The sequence below is a fragment of the Homalodisca vitripennis genome, chromosome 1, assembly GCF_021130785.1.
Source record: "Homalodisca vitripennis isolate AUS2020 chromosome 1, UT_GWSS_2.1, whole genome shotgun sequence".
In the NCBI taxonomy this organism is placed as follows: domain Eukaryota; kingdom Metazoa; phylum Arthropoda; class Insecta; order Hemiptera; family Cicadellidae; genus Homalodisca; species Homalodisca vitripennis.
Genome location: NC_060207.1, coordinates 14,279,037 through 14,297,999, shown reverse-complemented (window position 1 = coordinate 14,297,999; position 18,963 = coordinate 14,279,037). Strand labels below are relative to the sequence as shown.

The 18,963-nt window shown below is 38.9% G+C and overlaps 1 protein-coding gene across 1 annotated transcript in view; it reads right to left on the bottom strand.

The window, feature by feature from the left end:
* Positions 1 to 18,963, bottom strand: part of LOC124353510 (disco-interacting protein 2-like) — a gene marked incomplete at its 3' end in the record, with an annotated part of 307,439 nt that overhangs the window by 106,488 nt on the left and 181,988 nt on the right. Inside the window, 1 exon segment of the mRNA XM_046803412.1 lies at positions 13,412 to 13,486. Coding sequence (XP_046659368.1) covers positions 13,412 to 13,486 — 75 coding nt within the window.

Sequence of the window (18,963 nt, the reverse complement as noted above, 5' to 3'; positions counted from 1 at the left end):
GTATCAACGTTTAAAGAAAGCGAATTTGCGGACGAAATTGTTTACCCGTTCAACTAATCCAAGAAATATGGTATGTTGTCATAAAATTATATTTCACTTACATGGCAAAACAGCAGGCTGTTTAACTAAGTGTTTTATAACATCAGTCAGTTGAATCATCATGTAATACAGTTCTAACAAACAAGGAATTTAAGAACAATAAACCTAACATTTGGTTTTGTAAATTAAGCTGTTTAAATACTAAGTATGATGTTAAGAACGTGAATGTTATTCCCCGTATGATGGATGGATCTCACAACTTTCGACTGACTGTTAGCGCAGTGCAGATATAATCCTTGTTGAACAGAGACAGAGACAGAGACAGAGATAGCAGGCAGGGAGGCGACATGCAGACACCAGACAGACACAACAAGGACAAGGACATGGACATGCATTGTACCTGAGTGGTAGCGCTTCTCATTGTGCGTGACTCTGCGCTGCGTGCGGCGCGTGCGAGGCTGCTGCCGGCCCTGCGTGGGCACTACAACACACCACAGACACACCACTTGTTAGTGTTAGTCCACCCACGCACACTAAACACACAGTGCGTGCTTCTTCCTTCACATCTACCGAACTTTCCTTCAGTTTCCCTTCCCCCATGACAACAATGTGAAACCTCATGCACGTTAACTTAAGTGTGTATACCTTTTGAATGTTTAAACAATGAAGTTAAGTGTGTATACCTTTTGAATGTTTCAACAATGAAGTTAAGTGTGTATACCTTTTGAATGATTCAACAATGAAGTTAAGTGCATACATTTTGAATGTTTAAACAATTAAGTTAAGTGTGTACACCTTTTGAATGTTTCAACAATGAAGTTAAGTGTGTATACCTTTTGAATGTTTCAACAATGAAGTTAAGTGTGTATACCTTTTGAATGTTTCAACAATGAAGTTAAGTGTGTATACCTTTTGAATGTTTAAACAATGAAGTTAAGTGTGTATACCTTTTGAATGTTTCAACAATGAAGTTAAGTGTGTATACCTTTTGAATGTTTCAACAATGAAGTTAAGTGTGTATACCTTTTGAATGTTTCAACAATGAAGTTAAGTGTATACATTTTGAATGTTTAAACAATTAAGTTAAGTGTATACATTTTGAATGTTTAAACAATGAAGTTAAGCGTATACCTTTTGAATGTATAAACAATGAAGTTAAGTGTATAACTTTTGAATGTTTAAACAATGAAATCATGTGTATACACGTTTAGCACGTATGAGGTTTACCACTGTTATTATGGGGAGGAAATCAAGAACATTTTACTACAGCCAGATCATCATTTATATTATAGATAAAAATTTAGAAATCTGTAAGTCAACTGATCAAGTTCGGAATTTCTAATCAAACGACGAAAAATATATATATATACATCAGTAGTATCTGATAAAATTTAACAGACAATTTTTAAAAAATCTGTAAGTTCTCTACTGAAATGTGAAGTTAAATTTTCACGCTGATCAGATAATGTGGGTAATAAATCGTGAAGTTTTTTATCCCACGAAAACATGACAAATTGCGATGTATTATACTCGGGTCTGGAACTAGGCTTACTAGAGTTTCCTGTGCGGCTGCGACAGGACTGATTGCTTTACTGTTGTATTTTGGCACGCGGCCAGTACAAGCTGAGGCGCTCAACAGTTGAATTGACACTATCTGTGTTACTACACTTCCCGGTGAAATAAGAAGCACTCACTGGCAACACTTTATTGCCGAACCAAAGTTACGAGTAGTGTTGTAAGAGCCATAAACCAGCTGAAAACGGGAAGTGGGTCAGTGGATAGGTTTATTTACTGGGGGAATTAAATGGCATTAGTGGGGTTTCTATAAGAGCACAATAACAAAGTTATGTGTTCTGTGGGGTGGGATCATGTGAGAAGCCTGAAGCGGTGAAGGTGTGCTTGTGTGTGAGCAGTGGAGTAGGCAGATGTGGCCTCTAGTACCGAACATGTTTATAATGGCTATGGTTTCACTGACCCAAATGCAATTTTACAGCTTCCCAGCAGGGGGCGCCCCGTCAGCCTTGACGCCCCACGCAATCGTAGGTGGAATTGCGTCAATATTTCCACCCAGTACACACTTCGAACATAATCACATTAAAGATCTGTCTTAAAACCATATATATCCTAAGTGAAAATAATCTACTTGCTTACTCAAAATACGACAAAATTAATAAAAACTGATCGTAAAGAATACATAAAATATATTTTAATCAGTTGCATGGAAGAAAATTGAATTTAGTTATTATAATTAATGGTTTTTTAAATAGAACGAGTACTTAAACAATGAACCATAGAAAAGTAACTATATTAGATAAGAAGAGCACACTAAACTCACATAAAGGCAACACCTATATTTCTGTGATAATGTGTTGTGTTTCAAATAGCAAAGATACTCAGTTAAAATAAGTAAACTTACAGATCAAGTACTGAAATAACGGTACGTAGAGCAAAAGTCGAGCACCCTTAATATCAAAGAGCATCTGTATATATGTTACAGCCACATAATTAATTACGCTATTTATTATATGTAATATCGAAACAGTATGTGTAATGGCTAGTGATTTTGGTCAAAGTAATTAATAATGCTCTAATTATGATTTCATCCAGCCATTACACTATTACCGGAATGAAGTTGGTCAAAGTGATTAATCATGCTTTATTTATAATTGTAGCTAACCATTTATTATGCACACCAATCAAAATATATGTTGACCTAACTTAACCTAAAAATAGCCTACCCTTCCCTAGGCCTATTATTACTGTATCGAAATCACGTTAACTAATACTTATTATGACTAGTTTAAATCATTTATGTATCCTTTTAGACGTGTGAATTTGGACATTATGCATAATAAACCAGATATTATAGTCGTTAATCATGCCTGGTTAATCATGACTGTACACAACTTCCAGAAACTTTTTGTCATAGCGATTTTATCTTTCTAAAAACATTAGAGACATGGTTATAGTTCACGAGGTGTGGTAGTAATTTGATGCAGAATTTTGGAACATCCTATAATCAGGCCCAAAGAAAAACCATTCAGGATAGTTAAGGATATAAATTAAATTTTACAGTACCTCATTAAAAAAATTATATTTAGTTAATATAAAATAATTGTTATAAATAATAAATGAGTAAAAACATGTCAGCCCTTTAAGCTGTAACTTGTAAACCTTTCAAGTTTTCATCTTCAGCTGCTTTTATTAGGGTCTAATTAAAGCATTGCTTAAATTTAATACTTAAAAGGTTGTAATTTCTAGTTGAGTGGCCAATACCTTTTTTACTGTTTTGTGTTAGTTTTAAAGGGCTACAAATTGAAAATAAAAATACATTTTCTTAACCAAAACTTAATGCACCACTCTAAAAACTTGTACCTGCACGAAATTTGGTATTCATGTAAAACAAATTCACCTGTACTTGAATTGAAATTTCTATTCATTAATAATGCAATTAAGTTTGACTATATTAGTACACAAGTTCCGTACTTGCTTCAAGTTACTGACGTTAATTATTTACACTTTCGCTAATTAGCCAAGTAACTGGAACAATTAAGCGAGTAATTGCTAAATATATTCCAATTACCTAGACTGTACTCGGGACTAATCTGTTTATTATGCCGGGAAGGGCCATCCATCAGCCGGCGCGGGCGCTATATTGGGCCGCCAAGATTAATTACTCCGCACAATATTAAACGATAGCGAGTCGGTTTAATTAGGGTAATTAGTGCAGTCAGAATTTATCGCTGCAGTCCTTGCGCATCCTGACGGCAGGGGAGCGAGAGGATCGTCGGTTATGTCAAGGTCACGGTGTGGGGAAAATTCGGAGGCGGAGGAGTCCGCAGGGAGGGGGTGTATCAGGAATTCAAATGCGGCTGGGACGAGAAGGGGACGATAGATTTATAGTGTAATCAGGTGTGAAGAGTGAGATAGCCCACGGTCGACACGCTCGGCCGTTATCACCACATTAATTATGTATGGTAACAACCATACAACATGCTTACTGACCAGTCAATATAACCTACCCATATACCACACCCCCTTGTGTTGCCGTACAATTAGTATCATAAACCATTATAAATCCACCGTCGATTTTAAGGGTACGCAGGACCTAATAACTGGGGAGTTATCCAGTCCCTCCTGACCAACGTGTATTTACCTCTCCGGATAATTTCAATAGAGCGTTTGTTCTCAAAAAAGAGCGATGAAAATCGTGTGGGGGTTGCGACCTGTGACATTTTTAGGGACGGGTGGTAATTTAATATTACCTTAATTCCTGAATTATAATGTTGATCTTATATTCATTAAATTACAAATTATTAAAAAAACGTCGACTCTTAAAGTTTATACTAGACATGTTTACTGACAAGTCAATAATATAACCTACCCTTGTGTTGCTGTTCTTAATTGTATTAAGTATCATAAACAATTATAAATCCACCGTCGATTTCAAGGGTACTAAGCAGGACCTACATAACTGGGGAGTTACCCAGTCCCTCCTGACCATCGTGAATTTACCTCTCCGGATAATTTCAATAGAGCGTTTGTTCTCAAAAGAGAGCGATGAAAACCGTTTGATGGTCGCAACCTGTGAAATTTATAGGGACGGGTGGTAATTTAATATTACCTTAATTCCTGAATTATCATACTGATCTTATAATTCATTAAATTACAAATTATTAAAAAAACGTTGACCCTTAACTTTTATACTAGACATAAACATACCCTAATCTTGTCCCTGAATTCTACAAATTTAAAGACAAATCGAGGTACTATCTGTGCTAAAGAGCTTTTTACAGCTTAAATGAACTGTATGTTAACTTGGCATCTTAACAGGTCATGTTATTGTAGCTTTGCTAAGGTTACGTGATATTATATCCACACCATATGAATTTATATATCATATCCAAATCTTCATTACACTTTTAATATTGTCTCAGTTGACTAACGCCAAAAATTGTGTAATGTTAATGCTAAAATAAATAGTCTAATTCGATTTTAATCTGGTATTCAAGGCTTATATTGTCGCTTTGTGTGGAATCTTCTTAAGGTAAGACGTAGTATCAGCATTCGAACTGAATGACAGACTAGAGTACACAAAGAAGATATGACAAATAGGTCAGAACGAAGCAGTAGCTACATCCACTCCCCCAACCCAGGTTTAAACCCTTCATTTACTACTCACCGACCAACACGCCTTGTAATCAACGTATCCACACCATTCATTCCACATCGGAGCATTATACTGCATACCCTGCTCACCTCATTCCAATTTCGTCATTCCTCTTATTTTCTTTCTATTTCCAATAAATCTTTTACTTCGTAGCTGCTTTTGTTTTCTTAATCTTTCACCCCATTCAGGTATATCATGCACACAGCTACTCCGTTTATCTTTTTCCATATCACGATAAAAGACTGACAGTGTAAAAGAAATGGTACAACTGGAATTTCGACCACCACTAATAATAATGGCGCAATATAGCGGGTACAACGGTTATCGCAAGATGGGTCGATGGGTCGATGGATGGATGGGTGACCGCTGAGCGATCCTGTCCTTGCAAGCAGCCCGCCTGCCCGACCATTGGTGATGAATTGGAAGCTCCCGTTAAGCCGGTCCCCTAGTTAAGTGTTAGAGAAGGCTTCTTTGTCCTGACTTCGCCTGGTAAAATAAGACATGTTTACTTTACTAATCTGTAAACGGGGTAAACACTCATAACAGGTAAGATACACGATTAATTACTACCAGAACATCGTACATCCAAAAGTATGTACGTTTACACAAGCCCTGTTATGGCAGCATTAAATCTGACAATCCTGCAACATTCACGTCACCCTGGACTGTCTCTGCAAATATCTGATTCGTGCACGACATGTCAGCATTATTTACTTGCGATAAACTGTGAAAGGTAATCGGTTACTGAACGCATGATCAAGTTATTGCCCGAATAAAAGGCAGTTTGAGTGACGAGTTGACACGCTTTTAGTGAAGGCAATAATCCGATTGTTTCTCGCGATTATGGAAAATCTGCTTCGCCCCCAACTTGGAGAAACTGCGTAAACTGTTAACATAGCATTTCATCTGTTCAGGCAGCAGGTGAATTAAGTGTATTGGAGTAAAGAATTTAACTTATTTAAATGCTGCACACGCAGAACCGAGCAGCTCTGAGGCATACTGAACTTTTCTACAGGACAATTCATCAATTAACAATTTTTTATCTCGATTTATTTAGCTACTGAACAGTTTAGTACTATTTCCTCGATACTACTAACCAAGTCTCAAGAAAAATGTTTTAAATATCACTAGTAAAACACCATAAAAATGTCTAAACAAACTTTTAGTGAGATGAATACCTCTACAGTGAGAATACTGTACAAGCTTGCACTCAAGATCGCATAAAAGCACTAGGCTACAAATAATGGAATTTGGTTTTGTCTACATTTGTATAGGACTTCTCAGCATTTTATATATTATTATTTTAAGATACCTCTCTAAATTCAATTTGGCAAGCTTATTAATACAAACGCATACTCTTGTTTCTTTAATTACAACATTATGAAAGATGTAGTATTACAGTGCATTTTTTGGGAATTTCAACTATCATCCTCGCATTTTAGGATGACTGACCGAAATAGGAAAAACAATCACCCAAACCAACGCTTGAAATAAATCCAGTACCCATGCGTAGCCCATTGTTCGCACAGCCCCATTAATGGTCATAATTTATCATTTTCTATGAGGATTTTAAAACATATTGTTACACACGCTTCAAATATTTAATGGAACATGACATCTGCACGACGTACAAAGAACACGAGAAAGAAAAGGATCAAAGAAAGTTGTAGCTGATAAGGAGTGAATTGTTGTAAACAGTGGTGGGCGACAGACTGTAGGTGGGCGGGAACCCGATGGCTGGTTAGACCTCTCAATCAAATAATACATGAACACAACAATAGGTCCCTAGCATCCTGTCCAGCCTCCCCCACACTCCGGGGTGAACCTTCAGACCCTGGAGGGCGAACTGTACCTTTACACGACAAACGCCAAACTCGCCGTTTTAATACCGTAACCTGACAATACTCGGATCTGGCAGTACCTTTCCCTGCACCAATCAGATAACCTCGAGATTAAACTAAAAACGCCTAGGGCAATATTGATCTAATATCGCTGTCACATCCCAAAAACATTTGACGGGCGCATCAGAATAAGATGGACGAAAGAATGGGACAGATAATGCACCGGTAACGATACTACAATCCGCACGTGAATGAGAGCACAGATAATGTACCGGTAACGATACAATCCGCACGTGAAAGTGAGCACAGATAATGCACCGATAACGATACAATCCGCACGTGAAAGTGAGCACAGATAATGTACCGGTAACGATACAATCCGCACGTGAAAGTGAGCACAGATAATGTAACCGGTAACGATACAATCCGCACGTGAAAGTGAGCACAGATAATGCACCGGTAACGATACAATCCGCACGTGAAAGTGAGCACAGATAATACCGGTAACAATACAATCCGCACGTGAAAGTGAGCACAGATAATGTACCGGTAACGATACAATCCGCACGTGAAAATGAGTACAGATAATGTACACACGTGATCAAATCATCTGCTGTTTAATAAACCGCTTATAACAAGACATTTTACGACTTCAAAACTCTCAACTAACTATAATATGTAACTAATCATGTGTTTAATAATATAATATACTTTACATATAAACACCCCATCCGAACTGCTCACTCTGAAGAAAACGTTCATAATTGTCACTCAAATTATTGTAGATGAGGTTTTAAGAATGTGATTAGTATTAAACATTTTTCTTACTTCAATTATAAAACGCTAATTCAACTGCAAATACATATTAACATAATTTATTATATATTTGGAATACATTAATAATTAATTATGGATATATTCACTGAGATCAACTAATAAATTCTATATAAACAAATTGTATGTATGAGAAAAATTGAAATGGTTAAAGTTGCAAGAGTGTACCGATTGTTATGCCCTGTAAATGCATAAATACAACGTCAATGTACATGTCAGTTAATTGAACATCTGTTGATAACGTGTGTATGTAGAAGCGGTGGACAAAATGTTTGGTCGCATTGGCCACATAAATACAACGTCAATGTACATGTCAGTTAATTGAACATCTGTTGATAACGTGTGTATGTAGAAGCGGTGGACAAAATGTTTGGTCGCATTGGCCACATAAATACAACGTCAATGTACATGTCAGTTAATTGAACATCTGTTGATAACGTGTGTATGTAGAAGCGGTGGACAAAATGTTTGGTCGCATTGGCCACATAAATGTTTCCTACAAATAATGGATACCAAACAAAACATTTAAACAGATATAGAGTATATTTATTTTTATTTTTTATAATTATTTTATTACGCAATTTTATTATGCGTATATTTCTAAAAATCTGGTGACTAAAATAGACTGCAACTTGAATTTTTTTTAAACCGATTAAATAAGACACAAATACAGCAGTATTATAACAATACTGAATAATAATAATAATACCAATAATAAGACTTAAACATGTTATTATTATCTACAAAAGTCAACGCGATCAAGTTAATTGAAGATTATTTTACCACTTATTTTAAAAGGTAAAGTTAAATCCAAATCCTACATTAATGTACTCATACGTATTAACTTTAGTAGTATGATATACCACAAATGAATTTAGAGGAAAATACTAGCCAAATATATAAAAATTTCACCGAGTACTCGTTATCGTTTTACCGATTAAATGTTACTAATCAAACGCCCTGTCAAGCCAGCTACTATTCATTCGTGCATAGCTGGAACCGTTTAACCTTACGAAACAATGGCGGCATCGATTGACTAAATCAGATAAATTTGGTTGCAAACTTCGAACCAAACCCACGTTAAGGTGGCAGCATCGATTAATTGAATCGGATAAACTTGGTAGAAAAGTTTGGAACAAAAAGTTAAATTAAGTTTGTAATAAAGTTGCGTCGTTACCAAAGTTCGGCAGCGGGGACTTTTCCGAGAGTGTGCTTTTTACAACATAGTCATCGTGGAGACACCCGTCACTGGGCCACCACGACAACATCGTCTTTCCTCATGGAGACATCTGTCACTGGGCTACCACGTCAACATTGTCGTAGTGGAGACACCCGTCACTGGACCACCACGACAACATTGTCTTTCCTCATGGAGACATCTGTCACTGGGCCACCACGACAACATTGTCTTTCCTCATGGAGACATCTGTCACTGGGCTACCACGTCAACATTGTCGTAGTGGAGACACCCGTCACTGGACCACCACGACAACATTGTCTTTCCTCATGGAGACATCTGTCACTGGGCTACCACGTCAACATTGTCGTAGTGGAGACACCCGTCACTGGGCCACCACGACAACATTGTCGTTCCTCATGGAGACATCTGTCATTGGGCTACCACGTCAACATTGTCGTAGTGGAGACACCCGTCACTGGGCCACCACGTCCTCCATAGTACCGTCACCTTCCCTGCCACCATTAACATAGCCAACATGCGAACTTACTAATAAGCTATAGGCCCTACATATGGGGATTAAATAACCTGGAGAAACAGAACCAGCATGCTGTCTTGTATATGTAAGCAAATGTTATTTATATTAAAGATGGGCGTAGACTGTTTTTAATGTATAAGGTTAAATCCCAAAGTGACAAAACTTCGAAGAGAGGCAAGCAAGGATATTTTAACATGTTTCTGAGAACCTATAGATTCCGAAAAACCATCAAAACAGCGAAACACATTTCAATAGAGCATCGAACCGATCATATTGCGCAGGAAACATACAGAATTTGCGTTAATTCATACGTTACTACGAATATTATACGTAGCCTAGAATTTAGCACGATTATCTCCATTCTATTCACCAATTTACTGTTAATCCACGGTTAAACTATTTCTAACATAAAATGTACAAGATGTAACATTAGAGAGGCCTCATTGCTTCAAATACAATTTTTGTTTTGTCCTGAGACATGCCAAACTCAATCTCTCTGACAAACCTTATGAAGACTACTAAAAAGTTTCAAAGTCCTTTGTTGTCTCGTTTTTTTGGACTTTGACCTCACCTGATAAAATCTAGGTGTTCGCGATCTACGGTCATATTATGGGTCAGTTTTTGTTACTAGTTTTGTTACAAAGATTTATTGTAAATGTTTTCGAGAATGACTATTAATAATTTTAATTACAAGCGTGCAATGAATACAATTGTTGAAATCTATTAAGTAAATGTTCTGATACGATATACAGCTGAAAAGTAAAATCACATTATATTTACGTGTATAATGTGACGATACATATAATTTATAGAGTACTACAAATCAAACGTATACAATATGTACAATTTAATTTATAATAATTTCAGATTTACTGTTTTTACTGTAGTGTCCAGAGGCTCAATAATGTAATGTAGGATGGTACAGTCACTTTTATATGCAATAAAACACTGAAATGTTTCACGTGGTGAATGATGTCCTGTGTACACACGTACAGAGATGGTGCTGGAAATATACTAAATCTAGATTTATGACGACTCGACTCGCCATAGACCAGTCGCTATCGATGCGGTTTACAATTTTCGTTCTCTACAATAACCTCAACATCAGCTATCGATGCTGTTTACAACATACGTTGTCCGCAATAGCCTCAACTTCGGATAAAGATGCTGTTTACAACGTACGTTGTCCGCAATAGCCTCAACTTCGGATAAAGATGCTGTTTACAACGTACGTTGTCCGCAATAGCCTCAACTTCGGATAAAGATGCTGTTTACAACGTACGTTGTCCGCAATAGCCTCAACTTCGGATAAAGATGCTGTTTACAACGTACGTTGTCCGCAATAGCCTCAACTTCGGATAAAGATGCTGTTTACAACGTACGTTGTCCGCAATAGCCTCAACTTCGGATAAAGATGCTGTTTACAACGTACGTTGTCCGCAATAGCCTCAACTTCGGATAAAGATGCTGTTTACAACGTACGTTGTCCGCAATAGCCTCAACTTCGGATAAAGATGCTGTTTACAACGTACGTTGTCCGCAATAGCCTCAACTTCGGATAAAGATGCTGTTTACAACGTACGTTGTCCGCAATAGCCTCAACTTCGGATAAAGATGCTGTTTACAACGTACGTTGTGTGCAATAGGCTCAACATCGATTATCGATGGATACTGTTTACAACGTACGTTGTCCGTAATAGCCTCAACATCGGCTATCGATGCTGTTTACAACATACGTTGTGTGCAATAGGCTCAACATCGATTATCGATGGATGCTGTTTACAACGAACGTTGTCCGCAATAGCCTCAACATCGGCTATCGATGCTGTTTACAAAACTCGTCGACAATAGCTTCAACATATGCAAAATGAAATTCGAGAACTAAACCAATACATTACAAAAGTTTCCATAATTGGTTTAGTTGGTTATGGCATAATTGTTCTTGGCATGGTTTCTTGGCATCTGTATACGTTTGCATAGTATAAATCTGTATGTAGGGCTACCTCTGTATAGCGTTTGTTTAACAGTAATCTTATACAGACAAAAATAATTTCCTTACACTTTTCTACTATTAGTGATCACGGAGTATTGTGTTATTAAAAATTAATATTGTCACCACAGGGATTGACATATTCTCAAACAAACTAAAATTGAACAACTGACAGGCACTATAGTACGAGATATAACAATGCAAGCCTGAGTTGTGACACCGTGTTACCAGCTGTAACGGAAGAATGACTAGCGATGGAATAATCGATTGAATTCAACAATCGATCAATCGTTACCGCTGGTGCTTTACGTTTACTTATCATTATTTCCTTGAATTCTTTACGTTCACAATTTACCACACAGAACTTGAGCAAAAGATAATAGTATAAAAACATGCAGAATAATCGAATGCCGAAAAACGAAATAGGTGTAAACAACCGGAACGATGCGAGACATCGTCGCGCCGTCTCATACCGATTAGCTGCTGACGTGACAATGTGGCAACGCCGCAAGGTGAGGGGGGAAGTGGGATGCGGTAACTGCCTATACTGTCAAGCCTGCAACGATGTATCTAATACAATAATTATTTTGGAAAATGTTCAGAAATTGTGATTGTGTATTTTGTGTATTAATACGAAGAAAACACACAATCTAACATAAAAAACTAAAGTGGGAGCAGAAACAGTATAACAACTAATTGGGTGAACTACGTAAAATTAAATCTACAACAAATTGAAAGCAATTCCTGTTTCCTAAAGAATGGACAAACTGAAGACAAAACCTGTGGATATGAAAACAAGGGGAGTTATGAAAGCAAATAAGACATGAGGTGGGTGTAAAAACAAAAGGACGGAGAGAGGAGCGGTTGAATGGGCGGCCCGTTCATAATTCAAGGGCCCTAATGGGGAACTGGTGGCCATTAAACTGAGGTGAGCGCCATTGGACTGATACTGACAGACCATAGACTAGAGTTTACTGGACAGATATGCCATTAGTCACACAGACCCACAGACTCGGGTTATACCACTTAAACTATCTACCACTTATCACATGTACACTTAATTATACGTACATACATCTGGTATTCTAACATTAACTTCCGTGACGATTCCAATATTAAATTTAGCCTCAGGATGGACATTTCTTTCAAGACAACATAAAATTAATAATTTTCACGTGCACATAAGCATTCAATTTTTAGTATACCAACAAGTCATATACAACTAACTACTATAATAGTAAATAATAGCAAAAGGAAGATACCCTGTGTTTATATAAACCAATGCTTTCTTTTCTTCTTTTTACTGTAAAAGAAATCTCCTTTATACTGTAAAATCGATCTCCTTTTTTACTGTAAAAGCGATCTCCTTTTTTTTACTGTAAAAGAAATCTCCTTTTTACTGTAAAATCGATCTCCTTTTTTTAATGTAAAAGCGATCTCCCTTTTTTTACTGTAAAAGCAATCTCCTTTTTACTGTAAAAGTAATAAATTTCATTCGAGAATTCTCAATAGACGTGGGAAGCAACAGGACTGGAGTAATGAGCTCTAAGAAATTATAATATTTTCCATATTAAATCAATACTGTATTTCGCTTGTTGTTCAGTGTATTCTGTACGATTTATCTGAAAGTGCGGAATCTCAAAGCCATACACTATGCGACAGAACATAAAAAATGTACAACAAACAGAGGGGTCAAGAATCACCAGATTACGTAGTGGTGACGGACGGACAGATGTTGAGGTTATGTTCCAGTAAGCTCTAGAAGCGAGCGGTACCAGTGCTAAGTAAGGAAGCGTGTCACTGACTAGTGGTCGGACCTTACCTTGCGTCTGCTTGGGAGCATAGGGCGCCAGCAGCCTCGTCCTCTTCTTCTCGTAGCCTTTCTGTGTGATGTCCCCTGCAACAAACACAACTTCGTTAAAACGAAGCACAGCATTCATTAACTAATTGTATTCACCGTATTGAATGTGTACGGCAATCCATAAATGGAGCTAACGAAACAAAACATTGCACGTTCGCTTTTATTACCGGGAGGAAGATTTAGACGGTGTTGGCAGCAGCAAGACTAAACTGGCGGAACAAGAGAACAGATTACGGCTAATGGCGCGGCGGACAGATGATGGCCTATAAACTGTCAGCTGGGCCTGGGCCTTCTGGCTCCAATATACTACAGCTGCTGCAACAACTGTAATTACCTCTTTCGATGGCGAATAAGATCTTGTTCGATCAGTAAATGGACAGGCGTTCATGCAGATTTGTTCTCTTAGTTTTTGTCAATGGAACTACAGAATACAGTGATTAGTTTATATCTTTTACGTGAACAAATTACAGGTCCTATTTGTTTCAACATTAGATATTGACTTAAATAACTATGAGATAGGATATCAGTGCCGATTTCGGTACGATATCTGGATAATGTGAAACAATTAACGATTGGCGTGACCTTGATAGGACACAATGACCTTTACAGAGAAACAAACCGACAAGAATCCGTTGGCAGCAGTAGTAGCAAATGATTCTTCACCTCTAAATGAAACTTAAGGAATAGTGTTTTACATTATCTGAGGAAGCGAAGAAGCAATATAACGGCAGGGAGCGATGACTACAGTAGGAATTTACTTTCAATTCGTTTGGGACTGGAATGCAAAGGAACTTGGCAGAGAGGAATGACCCGCTATGTCCAACAGCTGCGAATGACTCACTCTCCACCGCAGTGCTGACATGAGAACAGGGCGTGAGGAGATGAGGAGAAAGAGTAACCTCGAGCAAAATCAGCAAAATCAGCACTTCGAGAAACGCCAGTAGCCTTGGCAGAGAGGAATGACCCGCTATGTCCAACAGCTGCGAATGACTCACTCTCCATCCGCAGTGCTGACATGAGAACAGGGCGTGAGGAGATGCACGAGAAAGAGTAACCTCGAGCAAAATCAGCACTTCGAGAAACGCCAGTAGCCTTGGCAGAGAGGAATGACCCGCTATGTCCAACAGCTGCGAATGACTCACTCTCCATCGCAGTGCTGACATGAGAACAGGGCGTGAGGAGATGCACGAGAAAGAGTAACCTCGAGCAAAATCAGCACTTCGAGAAACGCCAGTAACCTTGGCAGAGAGGAATGACCCGCTATGTCCAACAGCTGCGAATGACTCACTCTCCATCGCAGTGCTGACATGAGAACAGGGCGTGAGGAGATGCACGAGAAAGAGTAACCTCGAGCAAAATCAGCACTTCGAGAAACGCCAGTAACCTTGGCAGAGAGGAATGACCCGCTATGTCCAACAGCTGCGAATGACTCACTCTCCATCGCAGTGCTGACATGAGAACAGGGCGTGAGGAGATGCACGAGAAAGAGTAACCTCGAGCAAAATCAGCACTTCGAGAAACGCCAGTAACCTTGGCAGAGAGGAATGACCCGCTATGTCCAACAGCTGCGAATGACTCACTCTCCATTGCAGTGCTGACATGAGAATAGGGCGTGAGGAGATGCACGAGAAAGAGTAACCTCGAGCAAAATCAGCACTTCGAGAAACGCCAGTAACCTTGGCAGAGAGGAATGACCCGCTATGTCCAACAGCTGCGAATGACTCACTCTCCATTGCAGTGCTGACATGAGAATAGGGCGTGAGGAGATGCACGAGAAAGAGTAACCTCGAGCAAAATCAGCACTTCGAGAAACGCCAGTAACCTTGGCAGAGAGGAATGACCCGCTCACTCTCCATTGCAGTGCTGACATGAGAATAGGGCGTGAGGAGATGCACAAGAAAGAGTAATCTCGAGCAAAATCAGCACTTCGAGAAACGCCAGTAACCTTGGCAGAGAGGAATGACCCGCTCACTCTCCATTGCAGTGCTGACATGAGAATAGGGCGTGAGGAGATGCACAAGAAAGAGTAACCTCGAGCAAAATCAGCACTTCGAGAAACGCCAGTAACCTTGGCAGAGAGGAATGACCCGCTCACTCTCCATTGCAGTGCTGACATGAGAATAGGGCGTGAGGAGATGCACAAGAAAGAGTAACCTCGAGCAAAATCAGCACTTCGAGAAACGCCAGTAACCTTGGCAGAGAGGAATGACCCGCTCACTCTCCATTGCAGTGCTGACATGAGAATAGGGCGTGAGGAGATGCACAAGAAAGAGTAATCTCGAGCAAAATCAGCACTTCGAGAAACGCCAGTAAAAACTCACTCTCCATTGCAGTGCACTCGAGAAGACAAATCAGCACTTCGAGAAACGCCAGTACCTTGGCAGAGAGGAATGACCCGCTCACTCTCCATTGCAGTGCTGACATGAGAATAGGGCGTGAGGAGATGCACGAGAAAGAGTAACCTCGAGCAAAATCAGCACTTCGAGAAACGCCAGTAACCTTGGCAGAGAGGAATGACCCGCTATGTCCAACAGCTGCGAATGACTCACTCTCCATTGCAGTGCTGACATGAGAATAGGGCGTGAGGAGATGCACGAGAGAGAGATGACCAGTATGACCTCGAGAATAGGCAGTGACCTTGACGAATAGGATTGATCCGTTGTCTCTAACAGCTGCGAATGACTCACTCTCATTTTGCAGCGCTGGTATGAGAACCGAGCGTGAGGAGATGCACGAGAGCTAGCTAGGTGTCCAGAACGACCTTGAGAAGAGACAGTGACCTTGACAAAGAGGGCTGTGGCAACAGTGGGTAGCAGCAGCAAGTGACTCATCTGTCTGTGACGGCCTTGACAGAAGTCATTACAACTGAAATCGCTGCCACAATAAAAACAATGACTCAGATCACGCCCATCGGATGCATTTCAATGCCAACGGTGAAACCCACACCAGCTACTATAGACACCGGCCGCACCTGTTATGGCTACACCCTAGATCTATTGATTGGGGTTAGTTATGATAATAAAAGTATATTAAAAAATAAAATTTAAATTATAATTCTATGATGTAGCGTTACTCGTACTTATATTAATGATTTATTATAATCAGTAACTGATTTATAAAAAATAAAAAGTTACTTCATATTTTTAATTTATTAGTTTATTAATGTATAATATAATACTAGGTTTCATTGCATATAAACTCTTACTTGTCATCACAACCGTCAAAGTGAACGAAACACTAATGTATTGCTTTCATTCACTAATTCGAATCTCACTCATACTAACAATTTTTACATTAATTCCAATTACCATCAATTTGGAATATTTCCCACTCTTGTCCAAATGTCAGTCAGCCAATCATTTGGACTCCCAAACTTGTACCATAAACTCGTCTATACTATGGAATGCTTCTAAATTAATACGGTTTTGAGACGAGTTTTAAATGCCTTGGGCATTGCAGCACTTCATCGAATTGGGCAGCTGTTCGACCAATTGAACTCCCGCCTGAGAAGGCAAACGTTCATTAGCCATAGTTCTGTGTCTTCCAGTTTAATAGATATCCGTACTTCTGGTTCCATGAGAGTGTGTCACTGTCCTCCTATAGGATTGCACTTTGTCATGAGAAAAAAAGACACGTCTCGAAAATGTAAAGTATTTCATATTTCTGAATGCTGGTCTGCACGACTCTTTAAAGTTGCAATCTGGAAATTATTCTGATGGGTTTATTTGACATCTTTCCATATCTACGCCATGGGAGAAATGGCAGTTAGTAAGGTACCCCATAATACGCCGTCATCAGCACCTGAGTTGGGCAGTATTTAAATAATTGTCTCATGCTGTCTACATGACAATCTCAGGTCTACGCTCAATCAAGGTGTACTCGAAGGAATTTTGTTGAGTAGATTTCTTCCACCTCGGTTTCGTCCAAAGTGACTGTCCGACATGACTTGCGTAAAAACCGAATCTGTCTCTTGCAGACAAATTTTAACAGAAGTTGACTTTGTTGGATAGTGTTTTTATTACATATTTACAATGTCAGAAAACGCTGCACACCAAAATGTAAAGATCTCACTCTCTAGAAAACAAAGTAGCATGGTACTGAACTGAAGCAGCAAGAGAGAAGGGTGTAATCTTGGGCCATTAGAAGAACTACATCCTCCAGTGTGCGACTCGGGTTACAATGTCAGACAACGTTGCACACCAAAATGTAAAGATCTAGAAAACAAAGTAGCATGGTACTGAACTGAAGCAGCAAGAGAGAAGGGTGTAATCTTGAGCCATTAGAAGAACTACATACTCTAGTGTGCGACTCGGGTTACAATGTCAGAAAACGCTGCACACCAAAATGTAAATATCTAGAAAACAAAGTAGCATGGTACTGAACTGAAGCAGCAAGAGAGAAGGGTGTAATCTTGGGCCAATAGAAGAACTACATACTCTAGTGTGCGACTCGGGTTACAATGTCAGACAACGTTGCACGCCACAATTTAAAGACCTCACTCTCTAGAAAACAAAGTAGCATGGTACTGAACTGAAGCACCAAAAGAGAAGGGTGCAATCTTGGGCCATTAGAAAAACTACATCCTCTAGTGTGCGACTCGGGTTACAATGTCAGACAACGTTGCACGCCACAATTTAAAGACCTCACTCTCTAGAAAACAAAGTAGCATGGTACTGAACTGAAGCAGCAAGAGAGAAGGGTGCAATCTTGGGCCATTAGAAAAACTACATCCTCTAGTGTGCGACTCGGTTTACAATGTCAGACAACGTTGCAAGCCACAATTTAAAGACCTCACTCTCTAGAAAACAAAGTAGCATGGTACTGAACTGAAGCAGCAAGAGAGAAGGGTGCAATCTTGGGCCATTAGAAGAACTACATACTCTAGTGAGCGACTCGGGTTACAATGTCAGACAACGTTGCACACAACAAATTAAAGATCTCACTCTCCAGAAAACAACTTGTTTACTATTTCAAACCCACGTATTCTAAGGAAATGTTTATAATCAGCTATGGAAGTTTATTAATTGGACTACTGTGACCTCCTCTCACAGCTTCTCTACAAAGTTGTGCCAAATGGTTTTTGTGATTGTGTCATTATTATAACTTGTGGTAGAATTTAGATATTTAGGATTTTGCTGCCTTCGTATTTATTTTTATTTTTTAATTACAAACTTATCTATTTTAATATATCCATTCTAGTAGTTTTTAGAAGTTCGACCTCGTATATTTTATATCTAAGTGACTAAGGTCTAAAAGTACAGTACACGGTATTTTGCAGAATTACTTTATAATACTTTGTTAATTTCAATAGTAAAAATAACTAAATTGCAGGACTTGCCACCAACATCTTATCCTTTATTTGAAACAAGAAGGCCAGTGTGAATGTGACAATGTCTTATCAGCTACGAGCATGTGCAGGCAGTATTATGTGTAGGATTAAAAATAATCACTGACTGTTAAAGCCATATACACATTTAGTGTTAAACCGGATTTGAAACAAGAGTGCCAGTGTG